This window comes from Sciurus vulgaris (genome assembly GCF_902686455.1).
Source record: "Sciurus vulgaris genome assembly, chromosome: 10".
Taxonomy (NCBI): Eukaryota; Metazoa; Chordata; class Mammalia; order Rodentia; family Sciuridae; genus Sciurus; species Sciurus vulgaris.
In genome coordinates, this window is record NC_136470.1 from 49,207,267 (window position 1) to 49,223,796 (window position 16,530).

General features: G+C 36.7%; 1 protein-coding gene across 6 annotated transcripts in view; it reads left to right on the forward strand.

Annotated features, from left to right (window-relative positions):
• The window catches only part of CMSS1 (cms1 ribosomal small subunit homolog), a 367,164-nt gene extending 350,999 nt beyond the window's left edge, over positions 1 to 16,165 (forward strand). For all 6 annotated transcript variants that reach the window (XM_079100568.1, XM_079100573.1, XM_079100570.1 and 3 more), the window contains 6 exons: positions 3,573 to 3,632; positions 4,726 to 4,828; positions 9,153 to 9,213; positions 9,622 to 9,709; positions 14,363 to 14,451; positions 15,877 to 16,165. In XM_079100568.1, coding sequence (XP_078956694.1) covers positions 3,573 to 3,632; positions 4,726 to 4,828; positions 9,153 to 9,213; positions 9,622 to 9,709; positions 14,363 to 14,451; positions 15,877 to 15,960 — 485 coding nt within the window. In that variant the 3' untranslated portion in view covers positions 15,961 to 16,165. The remainder of the gene's footprint in view (positions 1 to 3,572; positions 3,633 to 4,725; positions 4,829 to 9,152; positions 9,214 to 9,621; positions 9,710 to 14,362; positions 14,452 to 15,876) is intronic.
• The last annotated feature ends 365 nt before the right edge of the window (positions 16,166 to 16,530 follow it).

A 16,530-nucleotide genomic window follows, 5' to 3' on the forward strand; every position in this document is an offset into this window, starting at 1 on the left:
AGTTCAAGGCCAGCCTAGCAACTTGGTGAGACCTGGGTCAAAATAAAAAATAAAATGAACCAGCAGTGGAACTCAGTTATAGAGCATTCCTGGGTTCAATCCCCAGTACATACACGAAAAAGAGTAGTATTTCTAGTAGTAGTTCAGACTTTTTCAAGTAAATTGTCTAAATGTCAAAACCAAATTCTGAATTTTTAGTAAAGTTAACACCTTCTCCAGATGATTCTCTTAAGTCAACCATAGTTTGAGATCTACTGCTGTTGAGTATTTATAATTAAAAGGTATTTCAAGATTAAAATAACTATTTTTAATTATTAAAATAACTGATTTTAAAATTTTGATATATCTTATAACACTTTTGCACAAGCCTGGAAAAAAATAGATGCTGTCATAAAAGCAAACCATAGAAAGTTTGGGTACCTCTGTTTAGATGAGCTATTTATAGACTACAAGGAATAGCTAATACTACTTTTGGAAAAAGCTGAGGGTAGTTTGATTTTCTTTTTCCATTACAACTTTATGCTTTTTAGAAGCTTGAGAAGCTGAAGAACAGTCTGTTCCCTGGATTTTTATAATTCTTTTGTGATATGCTTTTTTTTTTTTTTTTTTTTTAACTATGTAGGGGTTTGGAGACATGAGCGCCTGTTTCTTTTCCAAGAAAATTACCCTGAAGGGAATTGAAGGAGTGCCTTTGCACATGAGCAAGCTTTGGAGTTTTGGGCTTACTGAAGCCAAGACAGCTCCAAGGGTAGAAACCACTCCTCCTAGCACCCCAGCTCCTCTGGCATGAGAACTGTGTCCTGACTGCTTTGTCACAGAAACCAAGTGCTACAACAAAATCACCTCTCAAGCTTTAGCTAAAGTTTGAATTTTACTGTGACTCAGTGGTCGGTTTTCCTGCTAGTTCTTTGTTAGTGCATACTTTTAGAACTTAGGAAGAATTCATGAGTTAATGGAACCGCTACTATTCTGTAACCTCATAGAACATCAAAAACCATGATTCTCTCCAGAACTGTTGAGAGCTAAAAATGAGAAGAAACCTTTAAAAACTCATCTAAGTTCCATAGCAAGTTTGGGTTATATTATTGTTTTATTAGAGTTCAGTAATAAAATTTGATGAGAATGGCGAGTCATGAGTTTGTTTACAGAGGAAAGAGAATATCTTAGAAATATAGCCCAAAAAAACAGCCTTTCTTTTTCAGTTAAGAAATTAGGCTATTCCAAGATACAGTAAACTATGACATCATTGGAAGATTTAGGAGAAAAGACCCTGGTCACTGCACAGATGAGTCCAAGGATAGAAAGGAAGTTTATGCTAGGTGAGGACAGGGAGATGCCATGGGTTATTTGGAACAGGCGCAAGAAGGTATAAGGTGGATATAAATAATAAATATTGTTCGTACTCAGTTTGTCAAGTGTCTGACTTGGTTTTAATTTGAGGTTGTTTGTGTCTATAGGGAGGGAACATGTCTTTTCAATTAGTATTGTGCACTGTACATTGTTAATATCACACACATGGCACTTAATTAGGGTTTTGAGGCCAGAATCTCTAGGAGCTAATTAGCTCTGCTGTCGCCTGAGAGCTACAGTGTGGTTTAGATCCATGATCCTAAATGCCTAAAGCCTAGCTGTAATTAAATCTCCAAGGAAGTTTTTAAAACGCAACCCAAACCCACTCTCAAGGAATTTTGAGACACTGTACAAAAGAAAGTCCACCCCAGGAATCTATCTTTTGTAAAGCTCCCTGGGTGAGTCTGATCGTATCCAAGCTTGGAAAAATACAGTGGCAGAAACCAACAAAGCCTCCACACATAGAATAGGCAATATTTTTGAAGTTAGTTACCCATGTAATGTGAGTTATATGTTCTGGGGTCACAATACAAATTTAGAAATGCTTGCTTCCTAACACTTGCTGTGTTTACAGAGAAACTTTTTCTTATAGAATTAAGTTGATAACTGTTTTAAGTCAGCTTTTTTGCTGCTGTGACTAAAAGACTCAACCAAAACAATTTTAGAGAAGAAAAAGTTTATTTGGGGGCTCACAGTTTCAGAGGTCTCAATCCATAGACAGCAGGCTCCATTCCTCAGGACTCAAGGTGAGGCTGAACATCATGGCAGAAGAGTGTGGCAGAGGGAGGCAGCTCACACAATAATCAGAAAGCACAGAGAGAGAGAGAGACTCCACTTGCCAGATACAAAATATATATTCCAAAGCCCCACCCTCAATGCCCATCTTTTCACTACACCCCATCAGCCTTCAGTTACCACTCTGTTAATCCCTGTCAGGGGATTAATTCACTGATTGGGTTAAGGATCTCATAATCCAATCATTTCTTCTGTCAACCTTCTTGCATAGTCTCACATGTGAGCTTTTTGGGGACACCTCACATCCAAATAATAATAATAACCATGATATTGTTTTTTTATGCATCTCGTGTAAACAGTTAAAAGTGTTACATAATTGAGAGACCACAAATGTCTATGGTCAACAAGGGTTGTTTTATTTTAATGTATTATGCTGTGACTTTGTATTGTTGTATTTTGATGTGTTATTTTCATTCTTCCCAAATCTCCACTTTTTTTCTTTCCTCATAGGCATCCATTCATTTTTTTTTTCTCTTTGGGATTCTGATTTCATTTTATTTTTTTAATTATTTATTTATATTTTTTACAGACTGCATTTTGATTCATTGTACACATTTTTAAATATGTATGTATTCTTACAAAATATGTTATGTTGTATGTGTGTACATATTTTAAATTTTATCTAAATGATTTTATATTGATCCTCTCTTTGTGTTCTTTTCTTCACTTCACACTTTTCTAGATATGCCTTTGTGGCTTCATGTACATCTAATTCATCACTTCCAAGTGCTACATAGTATTCCAATGTTTTCATCTACCACACTTATAGATATATATTCCATGGTATGGACACTATGTTATTCCTGCTTTTCAGAATCACAAATATTGCCAGGGTGAATGTCCTTGTAAGTGTCCCTCTATAGACCATACACAATTTATTTCCATTATTTACCCAGAAATGAAATCAGGGTATCATAGGGTATATAATCTGCATATTACTACTTTGCAAAATAAGTGTACCAGTTTACACTCCCATCCTCCACAGAAACATTCCAGTTACCCTGAATTCTCAACAACCCTTTGTAGTTTGCATCTTTCTAACATTTGCCATTCTAAATAAGTGTGCTGTCTCATTGTATTAATTTGTAGTTCTCATCTCTCCTAGATTTTTTTGGCCACTTCCCTTTGCCTTTGTATATTGTTTATTCCATGACTTTGAGAAACAAAGGTGCTTCATCTCCTTGCTGAATGAATGTCTGTTTTATTACTTTAAGAAATGATGAACAGCTCCATAGAGGGTTTTTAAAAAGTTACCTTCTTGTGCTACAATGCGTTATTTTAAATACTAAAGAATACTTTAAAATATATAATGAGTCTACAGTTCACTGATGTTTTATAATTTGTTCAACTATATATCATTCACACTTAATTTGTTGTGATTGTGTGTTTGCAAAATTCTCTACAAAGCTTGTTTATCATATTTCTAGACTCCTGTTTCCTGAAAGCTAATGATTTGACTCACAGTCTTTCATCATACCTAAAAGAAAGTAAGTTACCTTTGATCTTTAAAAAATTATTCACCTATTAGTCCATCAAAAAACCAATTTTTTCCCTTTAAAATAAAAACTTTTAAAACTACATTTAAAATAAAAAGTTTTTAGCTTAAATGCATGTTGGCTTCATCTGATGTTAACTTTTAACCTACTTAAATTTATTCTTGTTTTGCTCTGGCTTGGGGAATTACGGTTTTGGTCTCATTTTTGTTTTATAACACATTATAAATATTGGTCTAGGAATCCAAAGAATCATGTTCTATTCCCAGGTCCCCAGTAATTTGCTGTTTGACCAGGGGCAAGTCATTGAGGACCCCCTGGATTTTATTTTGTTACCTGAAAGATAAGGTAATTGGACTCTGTGAACTTCATACCCACTGTGAGATTCTGAAAGTCTTTTCACATGTTGAGAATTCAGACCATAGCTATTCAAAGTCAGTCTGGTTTGGTCTTTTCATTATTATTGTGCATAGCCATAGATTATTCATATCAAGTTGTCATTTATGTGTGGCCAGCAGTGAAATAGTTTAGATACAGAGATTTAACATTCTTCTTTTAAATTGTAAGCAATTCTGACGATGAACTTTTCTCAGCAACAAATTCAGCAATGTAAATATATAATCAAAGTCACCTCTTTATAAGAACTAAAAAAGAAAAAAAATTACACAAAATGCTTAGCACAATGTTTAAGAAATGTTGACTATTATTTAAATGTCAGTTCCAGTTTATGTCTTATTCTGGGTGTCTCTTTAAAACTTAACATTATTGGGTCAGAATCTTCCTATTTAGTCAATGTTGTTTTTGAGCATCAGTCATAAAATATTGAAAATGTATTAGTCTAAACTTTTTTACATAGTTCTAAAACTAGTTAAATTTAGGTGCTTGGCATATTATATGTTTTGTGTTGTAAATTAATGACGTGTCATTTTAATCTAATATCTAGAATAACCAGAAAATAGAGTTGTAATGATCAGTGCACATTATATTTCATTTTACTTAAACACTAGTAAGAGGTATTTGGAGAATACACAACTTTGGGGGCTCTAGTTTACTATATTCACAGTAATTTTATGTGCTCTATTTTCAGTCTGTCCTAAGTGGGTAAAACTTCAGAAAAACCATAGTGAGAAGAAATCTGTACTGATGCTGATCATCTGCAGCTCTGCCGTCCGAGCCCTGGAGCTCATCAGGTAGAAGCTTCACCAGCTCTACTTTATAGATGCTTTCTGATTAACTGATAGATGTCAACCTGGTACACTCTGTGCACTGGAGTTAAAGTAGTGATAAAACAAGTCCTTGCCCTCATGAAATTTACGTTCCAATGGAGGAGACAATAAACAAATAAGTAGACATTATAATGTCAGGTGTACTAATAAGTTATGTAAAGAAAAAGCAGAGCTTGGCTAAGGGTAGAAGTGAATGGGGACTCCTTGTAAAAGATGGGGCATGGAAAACCTCTGAGGAGACCACGTTTGAGCAGAGGCTTGAGTGAAGTAAAGGGAAGAGCCAAGCACCTATCTGGGAGGAGTATTCCAGGTAGAAGAGACATTGCACACAAAAGACTCTGAGATAGGATGACACCTGAGGACTCTGAGCAGAGGATTCCCATGATCTCAGTCATCATTTTAAAGGATCACTTTGGCTGCTATATGGGGAAACACAGTGTGTAGAAGCAATGAGACTATACCAGCAGCATTCAGTTAGAAGGAAAATGACAAAAAGGAATCTGACTCAAAATAGTAAGAGAAGATAGAATACAAAGGTATAAACTTACCAAAATCTGCATAAAGAAAACATCAAATAAGAGAAAAGATCTTTAACAAAGAAAAGTTGTACCATATCCTTGAATAGGAAGGTGCAGTGTTGTAAAGATCTCTGTTTTACTTAGGATAATGTACAAATTTCAGTTTCCCATAAGACTTTAGTAGAGTTGTTTTTTAAACTAGATAAACTTGCTCTAAATTCATGTAAGAAAATACTTGCCACTCAAAATTAGCATGGAAATTCTGAAAAAAGAATACTAAAGACAAGATATTAATCCCTATTGGATCACAAATATATATATTACAAAGTCTCAATAATTAAAACAGTATGGAACTGTCATGTGTACTACAAATCAGAACAGTGGAACAGAATTGAAAGTTTAAAAATACACAAATGAAATATCCCATATAGAAAACCAGAAATCAGTAGAGAAAGATGGATTATTTAATAAATTGGTTTGGAACAAGTGACTAGCCATCAGAAAAGGCAGGTTAGATTCATATCCCACTTCTTACACTAAGATAAATCCCAAATAGACCAAAAATTTGAATGTAAAAATTACATATTAAAAATATTTTGTCAATGTTTTACTAAGTGCTTTCATATACCTTACTATATTTTTGTAGAATAAACAAAAATGTCTCCACTGGGTAAGTGGTAACATTCAGCTTTCAAAGAAGAATCAACAAGAGTAAGACAGGAAGCAGTGGGAATAGTCCCTTCTGGGAGCCAGGCTCTGAGCCAGGCTTTGACAGGAGACAAAACAAAGGAAAATTCAACTCATGAAGAAAACTGAGCTTGGTCATACGGACAGAGTGCAAACATAGGCACTCAGTAGTTACTTAGCATCTATTTTTCTAGATGAACTAATATAATCATGATTTAGAAAATAGTTATTATACTTTAATAGTTCTTCAAACTCTCTTTTCCCCCATCCGTGCACACACATAAAATTGTATCACCTACCCATCCAGTGAAGCAAAAGTGTTCCTTTCAACTCTTTCTGCTGCAAACATAATTGATCTTCAGTTCTCTGATTTCTGGGCCCTGTACTTCCTGGACCTGAGATCACAGCAATTCACATTGACTTTTCATTGCTTTAAAAACTACCACCACAGAACTTATTTCAGATTGAAATGCTAATGGCAAAGAGGTTGACTTAGAGGTGACCTCTTAAAAATGAACTGTCAAATTGATTTGAGCTTTTACGGTATATAAATTCTCTTCTAAGGGGCATAAAAGCCCTGTGTTGTCATACTTCATTTACCAATTCTCACTATTTTTCTGTGTCCCTGGTAATATTATGATCCATTTCAAGGTTAAATGACCTGTAAATTTATTTTTGAGCAGGCATAAGCCCTGTTCATGATTCTATTATTATAGTATCTATTCTCTTGAGAGCTATGAATTATGTTAAATTATCTTCCTAGTTGACCTTAACATGAAGAAAGTTTATATGTAAGTAAAAACTCTCATGCAACAGAAGTTGCATAGCATGATTCACTATTTTGCAAACTTTATGTTCCTCCTGGTCAATGATATTTCTCAAAACATCATAATATATAAAGGAGAGCAATATTCCCATGTTGGGTCTATCCCCAAATATTAGTTAAAAGATTTATACCCACTCAAAACAGAACTTCAGGTGCTATATAGAAATACATGCAACAAATGAAAAACAGGTGGGGAAAATGGAAGCAAAGAAAAAATAAAGATCAGAGTATCGGTGAAGCCAGTGAGGACTGGTGCTCAAGATCGCTTCCATAAAGTCCTGTTGAGTTGCAGAGGTGACCCTAAGTTCTGTGGGCCTACACTTTGAAGCAGTCAGAATGACTTAGGAAATATCAGTTGCCACATTCACAGCATTCAGTGTGTTAAAAAAAAAAAAATTCCCTAAGAATTATGCTTTTTCCATGATGACATAGTAGCAGCAGCATCATTATCATCTCTGCAATAAGACAATGAGCAGATGGTATAAAAGGCTGTTTATTGAGCAGCCACTGCTATGAGCTGCCAGAGACCTGCCAGAAAGATCTGGTCAAGGCAGTTGTGTCAGGCACCACTAGCGTGGTCTTGACTGCCAGAGCTGACAGTCTGAATTAATGTAGATAGACCCAGATTCTAGAAACTAAATGGTCTGCCAATCTTACATGTAGGCCACAGGTTGTAAATCAATAGCCCAAGGACCAAGTTTAACCCGTAAGTATTTTGTGTCTAAAATATTTGAATTAGTTGACCATATCTAAAATATTTTGAATGAGTTGCCCATAATTTAAATCAAAATGTGCACATTAAATTCTAGATTTTTGGCTTCTTCAAAAATCAGGTCTTGTAACACTGGGCCCATAATCTCACTTCTGAATCACTGGCTGACCCGTCTTTCTGGGGCATATGCTCTCTGGATCACCTCAGTTCTCACACCTGCCTCACTCATTTATAATGCCCATCTGCTTTCATGCTCATAGTCAACCAGTCCTTTGTGTCCTTTTCCTTCTTCCTTCCCTTTCTTCCTTCTTTCCTTTCCATTTGGCTGAAGTACTTCCCAAAATGAAAATTTTCAGAAAATCTCAGTTTACAAATTAGAAATAAGTGGAGCTCTCTGATAGGAGAATGAAAGCCCTTCTCTCTGTCAGGCTCATTCATCTGTCAGCTCCCACTTATGGCCACCAGAGACAGACCTTTGGAGATGCCCTTGGGTTCTGTAGAGCCCAGACTGATAGTACTGCTCCAAGATCCCTTGTGCACCCAAAATATGTGTGAGAATTACACTGCAGAGTTGGAAGATAAATTCTCTGTCAGGGAACTGAAATCTGCAAGTTCTGTATTATAAGAAAAGGGCAAATGTTTCAATAATTTTTTGAAATTTTGTAGACTTTTCATTTCTCAAGTCATTTATTTAATTATTTTCCCAGAAGGAGCTCCACTTTACCTAAATCAGTGTTTCTCAAAGTACAGTGTTCAGATCAGCAGCATCACATCACCTGGGGTCTTGTTAGAAATGAGAATTTGGGGCATACCATCTTAGACCTACTGAGTCAGAAAGTTTTATCTATATGAACTCTATAGATGATTAGAATACTAAAGTTCTAGATCTTCAAAACATTAAATTTTGTATCTTTGCCTTATGCTTTAAAAATGATGTAAGTCTGTCTCACATATTGTATCCTCTTTCTAATTTATATTTTTGGGTATTTTTTATCATTTAACTTAGTAAGACTTTATTTTTCTTGGCTTTTCAAATAGTTTAGATTTATTTATCAACAGGCTATACTACCTAATGCTACACAGGAGAATCATTAATACCAACATTAAATAAAGTTTAATTAAAAAAAAGAAAAGGGCAGATCCATGTGTTTTAGTAATCAAGGAAACCTAAGTAACGTTAACTTTGTATATGCAAGTTAGAAGCCTGCACAGATATGTGTCTGAATAAAAGGCCACCCCAGTTTCTGAATCTTTTCAGGCAGGGCCTTTGTTGCCCAGTCTGACCTTGAACTCGAAATCCTCCTGCTTCAGCCTCAGAAGTAGCTGGGATTATAGGCACCGCCACTGAGTCCAGCTGGCCACCCCAATTTCACTACAAGAGGAGCTAACCTGAAAATCCCAGAACTTTGTGGCTATATATACACACAGGTGTACGTGCACATATATACACACACATTCTTTGAATAAAGCAAGATACACTTAAGTAGTCAACACAGGCAAGAATGAGTGAGTTTTCTTCAACATTAATCTATTCCTTTTCATTAGGTCGATGACAGCATTCCGAGGAGACAGCAAAGTTATGAAATTATTTGCAAAACATATAAAGGTAAGCCGAGTTTGTGGTTCCTAATAGGAATGTAAGTCACCACTAAGGGCCACTCCCAGATCTCAGCTTTACCCTTTAACCTCATCTAATGTCCTTATTAAGTGTCTTCTTTGGTGCCTGGTTTATATGACAGGCTTAGCAACCATTCTGGTTTTCTTTGAATTTTGTGCCTCTGCCTCTGCATACCTTGCTACCCTCTGCAGTCATTCCTATACAGCAGCTGAGGCTTGATTCCTGCATTCTTTAAGAGTTCACCAGTTTTCTAGGGAAGTTTTCTTCTTAACCCTGGAACTTGATCTTAAACACCTTCACTTTCATAACTTTACATTAAAATGCTCTAAACTGGCCTTTAATTGCACTTCCTTAATATCTCTTCTTTTTTCCTTCTTCTCTTCCATCTTGGAGCAGGTTCAGGAGCAGGTAAAATTGCTGGAGAAGCGTGTGATGCACCTGGGTGTGGGAACACCAGGAAGAATTAAAGAGCTCATTAAACAAGGTAGGAAAGAGGGCAATGATACTTCTACCCAAAAGTAGGACTTGCCTTACCCCCGTGTGGAAGTTTAAGAAACCACATTTGAATATATAGAAACTAGACCTCTGTGTTAATTTCCCAATGGGAAACAGAGCCTGTAGTCTCTAAAACCAGTAAGGATAACGCAATGGGGAATGATAAGGACTGCGATAAACTGAATTGCATTTGCCCACCTAAACCATTCAAATCCCAGTCACAGTGCAGGCCATATAGCCCACCTCAAATCCCAGTCACTGTAAGCAAGTTAGTAGATCCAACAGGTTTTGTTCACCAATTTGCAATCTCTAGAGTTTGTAGAGCTCGATGTGTTGGTCATTTCTTTCCCAGCTAATTGAGTCTTAGTCCCACAAGACTCCCATTCTGGTTTAGGGCTGGTATATAAAACTTCGAAACAAAACCAAAAGAATGCAGTTTCTGTGGATAAAATACAGATGTTATGGAATATTACTACCCAAATGCATTTCTCTTTTAGTACTTTATGCAGAAAGTATTCCAGACAGCATCCCGCAGTGAGTTTTTATATTTTGTTGACTTTCTTGAAGCCAGTAGACTGAGAACCTGCTAACCTGTTGATGATCTTATTACCTGTTCTGCCAACCAGACAGATTTAATAATTTCTTTTCATACTCATTTCCAAGTTACTTCCTTAATGTAGTAATAGAACTTTGTTTTATAACTGTCTGGAGCTATTCCTGAATTATTTTATATATCTTAAAGTAATGTGTTCATCAATATAGTAACTCAGTACAGAGATGATCATTTACTCAGAAACCCAAAAACTGGTTTCTCTCTAGATGAAAATCATCCATAGTTAATTAAACCCACTATATGCAGACTTCTATGCAGAAGAGAAAGAGACTAGGCAGCCTCCAACAAGGAAGGGAAACATACATTTATTGAAATCCTTCTTGTACTTAGTTTTATGCTAGACATCCTTTTGTATGCTATCTCATTCAGTGCTGACTAGCACTCTTTATTTTTTATGAGAGAAACTGAACCTCAGAAGGATTAAGCGACCCCTGAGGTCCTTCAGTCCAGGCCTCGGTGGTTCCAAAGACTTTTCCCCTTAAGGAGTTCTTGACCAAGTTGAAGAGCTAAATGTTGACAGGATGAGATTGACAACATGAGGCAGTCAATGCCAAGAGCCAAATGATCACCAAGTGCTATGAGATTTGAAATCAGGGAGAGATTATTATAGAGGCCTGACACTGCAGGGAAGGACCTTTAACTGCTCTTTGAAGTTATGGAGAGGACTAAGGCAACCAGGGATATTCATTGAAAGCATGTATGTATAGGAGATGAGCCCACTCAGAAAAGAACAGGCAGATCCATGTGGTACATCAAGAGGAGACAGTGAGTAGACAATATGCTGAGATGAAGAGTCCCTACTAAGGTTTCAGACCTTGGATTTCAAAGCCCAGGTCCAGCAATTGACCAGCTCTGTAACTTTGGCCAGTTAACCTTTTTAGCCTATTTCTTTAACCAAATGACAGGAATAATAACAGTATCTACCTCAGGGATTGTTATGAAAAATGAAATGTCAATAAAGAGCTCAGCACAGGAGACTACATGGAGAAAAAGGAATTCCCACTGTTGGCAGGATTATAAATTAGTACAACCACTATGGAAATCAGTATGGAGGTTCCTCAAAAGACTGGGTGTGGAACCACCATATGACCCAGCTATACCATTCCTTGGTATTTACCCTGAAGAATTATAGTCATCATACTACAGTGATACGGGCATGCCCATGTTTATAGCAGTGCAATTCACAGTAGCCAAACTATGGAACCAACCCTAGGTGTTCATCACCAGATGAATGGATAAAGAAAATGTGGCCTGTATACATTCAGCCTTGAAGAAAAATGAAACTATGTCACTTGCAGGAAAATGGATGGAACTAGAGACTAAACTCAGAAGGTCAAGGGTCACATCTTTTCTCTCATATGTGAAACTAGAGAGGAAAAAGGACAAGAAGTGGGTGGGGTACAAATCTCATGAAAATCAAAGATCAATAGAGGAAAAGGACCAAAAGGAGGAGGGGGGGAAGTTCTGGGGAGTGATATTGGCCAAATTATATTGTGTGCATGTACAAATATGTAACAAAAAATCCCATTATTATGTACAACTATAATGCACCAATTAAAAAATGTGGAAAGAGAAAAAAGAGCTCAGCACAATGATTGTCACACCCTAAGTGCTCAAAAAATACTAGTTTCATCAAAGAAACCAACTTTCTTTCTCAAAGACTTTGTGAGCTATAGTAATAGGTGATTCCATTGGAAAAAAAGTCAGATTTTGGAGAGGGTGAATCCTGAACAGTAAACTAAAGAGTTTGGATTTTTGTCTTGTGGATCTGGGACATTAAAAGTTAAGGAACAAATGAGAGATAGCAATTATAGTCCTTCCGTGAAACACAGATTTGGAACAGATTAGCTGGGCTTTAGGAATCTTAGGTCTAAACACTTAGGTCTAAACACTAAATCTAAAGATTGGTTCCTGCCTCCCACACAGCTTGAGCTAAAGATTCACCTATCCTTTTCCAGGAATCCAAGATAGTTTATGTGTCACCAGATTAACCCTTCTACCCTGCCACCCATGCAACACCACCATTCTTCTCTACATTTGAAAGAAAAGGTGTTCAGATATTGAAATTAGGTTTCTACAGAGTTGGGAGAAAATGTGAAGGTTAATTCACATGGAAAATCATTTAAGGGCTGTTGATGTTGTATATTAATGAAAATAACTTACTTCTGAATCTGATTGGCTATCTAATATTCATTTGCGTCAGGTGTTAGGCTGCATACAAAGAAGAAAAGCCCTCACACTCTAGAAACTGGAAGTCTTAACAAAGCAAGACCAATAGCACATACCGTATTTTAGTAGCTGTTTGTGACTTAGCAAGATGTTTATGGTGTTGGATGTACAGGAGAGTTTCCAGACATTGAACAATATTCCATGACATTGGGATCTATACAATGATAGATTGAATTTTGTTGTTATAATTTCATAATGAATGGGATTTCCTGACTATAAGAAAAATGCAAAAATGGACAAAGAAAATAAGACACAGTAGAGATAATCCCTTATTAGTTATAATGCATATATTTCCTTTCAGTCTTTTTTATACACATTCATGTATTTAGCACTACAGCTCATAACTTTGCAGCCTCCTTTTTTCACTTACTGTGTTTCATGAGGACTTTCTTTGTCATGACTAGGTTTCGTTTTTCATTTATGACATCTCTGCAACATTCTGTTGCAAAGTTATACTGGTTTGAGTTTTTTTGTTTGTTTGTTTGTTTTGTGTTTTATTGTTGTTTTGTTTTATCAGTTTTTTATGGCAGGATTTTTGGTTTTATTTTCTCATTTTTTATGATCATCTTTGCAAGTAACTATGTTCAAGTTTCTGTTTTCCCTGGGATGTCACGGAAGGAAAACGACTTGTCCAATATAGTGTTTTAAAGCCTTATTACATAATGCCCAGTTTCATTACAGAGCTGTATTTGTTTGCTCTTCCACCTGTTATTTTTTAGAGGAGACTATCTCTCAACTCATTTTTTTTCCCCACTTACCATTTGCATTTTGCTTTTTACAGAGAAAGTTTTAAATAAAAAGTTTGTTCGTTGGTTGGTTGGGGGGGTTTGTTTTGTTTTTTTCTTCTTGTCATTTTGCGTTTTGTGGGGTTTTTTTGTTTGTTTGTTTGGTTTGGTTTGGTTTGGTTTGGTTTGGTTTGGTTTGGTTTGGTACTGGGGTTTGAAACCATGGGCACTCTACCATTGAACTTCATCCCCAGTCCTTTTTATTTCATATTTGAGACAAGTTCTCACCAAGGTCCTGAGGCTGGCCTCGAACTTGTCATCTGCTTGCCTCTTTGTCCTGGATCACTGGGATAACAAGCAGGTGTTTGCCACTGCCCGCTGCTAAGCACTTCAGTTATGAAAAGCTACTTGGAGGAGAGAGGGAAATATTGAAGTAGCCAAGGGAAAAGCTGGGAGGAGGTGCTGCAGTCTAAAGAGGTCTTCAGGTACTGTCTTCAACTTGGAGCAGTAGGAAAAACAGACCTCTGAAGGTCCTCACATTCGGTAATTGTCTTCTAGATAGAAGGAAAAAGAGGAGAAGGAGGCCTTGAGTGATTTTCCAGCCTCATCAAAGGATATCTGAATGAATAGAGCAATTCATGTGGACTTCCTTTTCTGTCTAAAACAAAGCACCCAACCCTGTCCTCCTCCTCCTCCCCACTCACCTCCGCAAAGTCATGTAGATTCCAAGGGCCTCTGTACCTAACCCAGGATATACCTGATCCAGTCCTTTCAAAAAGGAGGCCGCACCTTCCAGGCTTCATGAAATGGAGTCTTGGTCAGCACAGGAGCATTCAATAAGCTTAGCTAGAGCAGCTTCTCTGCTTTTTTTCAGTAGCAATGGTAAGACTGAAAGGAGAGAAATCCCAGAGGACTTTTTTGCTTTCCATCAGGCAAAGGCAGCACTTAATGGGCAGAGATTAGTTGCTAGGGGAAAAGACAGCAAGCAAGTCAAAAAGCAACCAGAATAAATAATCATTGTAATAAGCTTATGTCCAGAGGTCTTTACTACAGCCACTCTCACTGTCTCTTTCAGGTGGCCTTAATTTGAACCCCTTAAAGTTTCTGGTTTTTGACTGGAACTGGAGAGATCAGAAGTTGAGGAGAATGATGGACATTCCTGAGGTACTACATAATCAGCAACGACCTTTCATCCTTTTTGTTTGTTTATTTCCAATCCCTACTTGAGTTCAAACATTGTAATAACGTGTTTGACATGGAGAGCCAACACATTCTGGCTTTTGACATGATTTCTATCTTTTAACTCTGAGATAACTACAATTATGAAGGCCACCTCAACCCCTTAGACAGAACTGTATTCTTTGTGTTTTATGGGAGTCCTCTTTGTCACTCATTAAATGACCAAGGGCCTCTGTCCTAGAAGGACAATATCTGTACTTTGCCTTTGAGAATCAGGATGATCTGAAGCAGTTGGCACTTTTCCTGTACCTTTCCTCATAGACACAATCATCTTTGCCTGATTTTATTCTTATGTGTGCACTTTTGGCCAAGGTGGGAGAATGGGAGACACATACTTATCTCTGCCAACATCTCCTCATTCCCAAAAACCAATTACTTAATTTAGAAAGATATTTTGGTTTTGTGGGGTGGGGAAATTTTTCGTATCTCAATGGATTAAGATTGAATGCCTTTATGAGTACAGCTTTAGCTCATTATATATTTATGAAAGCAGTCCATTATCATCATAATGTAAAAAATTGATTTTGCCACCCACCATATTACCATGGGGCCAGTTTTTCAGTCTAGGGTTTGCATAGTAATAAACATGACTGCCAGTCACCAACCAGAAATAAATCAGGGCAGTAATTATGGAAGAGACTTGGAATTGCTCCTCTAGACATGCTGAATAATTTACCACATAAAACTATATCTCCAGATTGACCAAACCTGATTTTAATTGATTGGTACGTTATTATCAGTCATCAGTCTGGGGTAAAAAACAAGACAATTTGTTCAATTCTACCCACCCCTTACCCCCCCATCCTCTCTCCAGACACACAGAGCCATGCATTTTGCCTCTGAACAGATCAGCTTTTTAAAAACTAGTTTAACAAATTTTATATCAGACGAATGAGACCCTATTTAATGATTTCAGTTATAATGTTAAATCTGAATAATCTACTAGTTGTTTAGTTATAATAATGAGAAATAATGTCAGAATTTTTTTGTCATCAGGTATTGTGTTGACATCATTAGCAATTATCCTAAGGCAATAAAATCCTATATTAGAGTATTGCTATGACCTGGTTTACAGAAAGCACACTTTGGAGTCCTTGAGCCATGTTTGTATGGCATGTATTTTGAATGGCTACAAACAAAAGGGCACTTTAAAGAAACTGATGTGTTCTCTAATACCTCTTCCTTTATTTGTGTGACTATTTCAACTCTGAATCAGGTTGATCAGGACTGTTCCTCTCTGATACTGGCCATAACAGCTGTGTAAATACCCGGGAACCCAGATGTTTTCACCATCCTTGCTTGATCTTAAATTTATTTTTTTTTTCTTTTTTTGGTCTTTTCTCTCATTAGATAAAAAAGGAGGTTTTTGAACTTCTAGAAATGGGAGTACTCAGCCTGTGCAAGTCAGAATCCTTGAAACTGGGACTTTTCTAACCTGGTCCTAATGAAGATTTTCGCAGTGAAGTTTGCATCATATTTAAAGGTGCTGTACATTGTAAGCACTCAGTAAATATTAGCTATTTTTATTACGTTAGTTGTATCATCAATTAGATCACTGGGAATGTTTGCCCGAGATTCTGTGACAGAAATGAATTTCTCCTTTGCTATCTCTCTTGTATAATAAAGAATCATGAGCTTTTGTGTGATCTTTGTTGAACAGACTGAGTTTTTCCTCTCACCCACTATACTTTGCTGTGCTATGCAAAAGAAAAGGAAGAGAAGCTGGGCAACCTGAGGCAAGCCCCTTCCCTCTCTGAGCCTCAGTCTCATCAGCTGTGAAATATTCACAGAATTTTCACAAGATTTCTATGAAATGGTATATGAGGAGCATATTTGTAAACTGTGAAGTGTGTTCCCATCATGAAGGGTAGCAGTGGCAGCTATGAAGACCCACAAATGTATGTAGCACTTTGTAAACATACAAAACACAATATAACTATGCCAGTCTTATCCATTTATTTTTTTAAAAAATTTTTTAAATAATTTCAGACATACAGAATAGTT